General features: G+C 43.7%; 1 protein-coding gene across 1 annotated transcript in view; it reads right to left on the bottom strand.

The window, feature by feature from the left end:
• The window catches only part of DNAH3 (dynein axonemal heavy chain 3), a 308,795-nt gene that overhangs the window by 157,660 nt on the left and 149,346 nt on the right, over positions 1-1,789 (bottom strand). Inside the window, exon 25 of the mRNA XM_042783203.1 lies at positions 8-209. Within this exon, the coding sequence (XP_042639137.1) occupies positions 8-209 (202 nt within the window). The remainder of the gene's footprint in view (positions 1-7; positions 210-1,789) is intronic.

Raw genomic sequence — 1,789 nt, 5'->3', positions numbered from 1 at the left:
GAGTTACTCTGGCTTTAGCTGGGTAGATTTTCTGTTTGAATGGGACGGTTTCTTTTTCTGAGCTGATCATGCCCTTGATTTCCATGTTTTCTGTAAATTCCAGCTTGGCAATTCCCTCAAAGCACTTCTTCAAGTGTGGCTGGACTCGTAGAGGATCCTTCGTCTCGGATAAAATCTCCAGCAGCTCATCATTGGACAGGAAGAAGAACCTATTGAAAGCAAGGGAACATAGCAACAGGAGCCTCTTCTGTGAACTTCCACTTCCAATCAGGTGATACTGCCCCACAGATAGGTCACACCCAGGTGATCATCAGATACATCCTAGAATCTTCTCTAAGGCCCACACCCTTTGCCATTTTTCACTAGAAGATGGAAATGGTGTTGACTCAGAGAATACGAGAAAGTATGAAAGCTGGTACGTATGAGCTTAATATGTTTGTTTTTTAGGGGGGAGGTATTGAAAGAAGCCTGTGGTTCTCAACTTTGGGGTGCACATTAACATCACCTGGGGAGCTTATCAAAATACCAATGCCCAGGCCTCACTGCTCAGAGATTCTGATAGAGTTGATTATGGACTGGGTCTGGGGATTTATATCTTTAAAATTCCCAGATTATTTTAATGTGCAGTCAGTGCTGAGAAGAAATGAGCAGGAGAAGATGTGAGAAAATAGGACTTTGTCTTTTGTTACCTCTAGGTATTGCAGAAAACGTTACAAATTTGAAACAAGAAGTGCACATTACAAACCTATTTACATACACAATCCTTTACCATGATTTAAAATAGAGACAATAAAACAACTTTGTTCTCTTGTTCACACCTTGAAAGCTGCAAATCTTCAAAACAATCTCTATTGTGACCACAGGAGGAAAGTCCACAGTGGAAGGACCATGTTAGTATGGGCTTCATTCTATGTGACGGATTACAAAACCTTAAACCTGGGCTGGCTTTGTCTGGCCAACCAACAGACTGTGATGAACATGAGTTTGGGCAAGTTCTGAGCCTAGGCATCAAGAGGTCTTGAAGCTTCCACTCGTGCTCCTGGGAGCCCTATAACCACCACTATGTGAATAAAGCCAGGCTAGCGTGGAGGATGAAAGCCATGTAGCCAGCCAACGTCAACCACCAGACGAATGACTAAGGCCAGCAGCTGCCAGTTACATGTAGTCACATGACTGAGCCCCAATGAATCCAAAAGAACCACCCATCTGAGCCCAGGCCATTTGCCAACCCACAGAATTCTGAGCTAAATAAAATGGTTATTAACCACTGCCCTGGTGGTTAGCTGTGGCCCAGTGCTCAGCTGCTAACTGGAAGGTCAGCACTTTAAACCTACCAGCCACCCTGAAGTAAAAAGATAGCAATTTGTTCCTGTATAGACTGCTGTCTTCAAAGCCCTGCGGGGCAGTTCTACTCTGCCCTATAAGGTCACTATGAGTTGGAACTTACTTGATGGCACCGCAATGGGTTTTTAAGCTTCTAAGTTTTGGGGCAGTTTGTTAAACAATAGGAGCCTTGGTGGCTCAATGGTTAAGTGCTCAGCTGCTAGCCAAAAGGTTGGCAGTTTGAACCCACCAGCTGCTCTGTGGGAGAAAAGACTGGCAATATGCTCTCATAAAGATTTCAGCCTACATGATTCCTTAAAAAGTTGGAAATAGAAATACCATTTGACCCAGCCATTCCATTACTAGGCATATACACTAAAGAAGTGAGAGCCATGACAAGAACAGATATATGCACACCCATGTTCATCGTAGCACTATTTACAATAGCCAAAACATGGAAACAACC

The sequence above is a fragment of the Orycteropus afer genome, unplaced genomic scaffold (assembly GCF_000298275.1).
Source record: "Orycteropus afer afer isolate SDZICR_OR568_19922 unplaced genomic scaffold, OryAfe1.0 scaffold00732, whole genome shotgun sequence".
Taxonomy (NCBI): Eukaryota; Metazoa; Chordata; class Mammalia; order Tubulidentata; family Orycteropodidae; genus Orycteropus; species Orycteropus afer.
The sequence above is the reverse complement of the archived record's forward strand: the minus strand, read 5'-3'. Positions and strand labels throughout refer to the sequence as shown.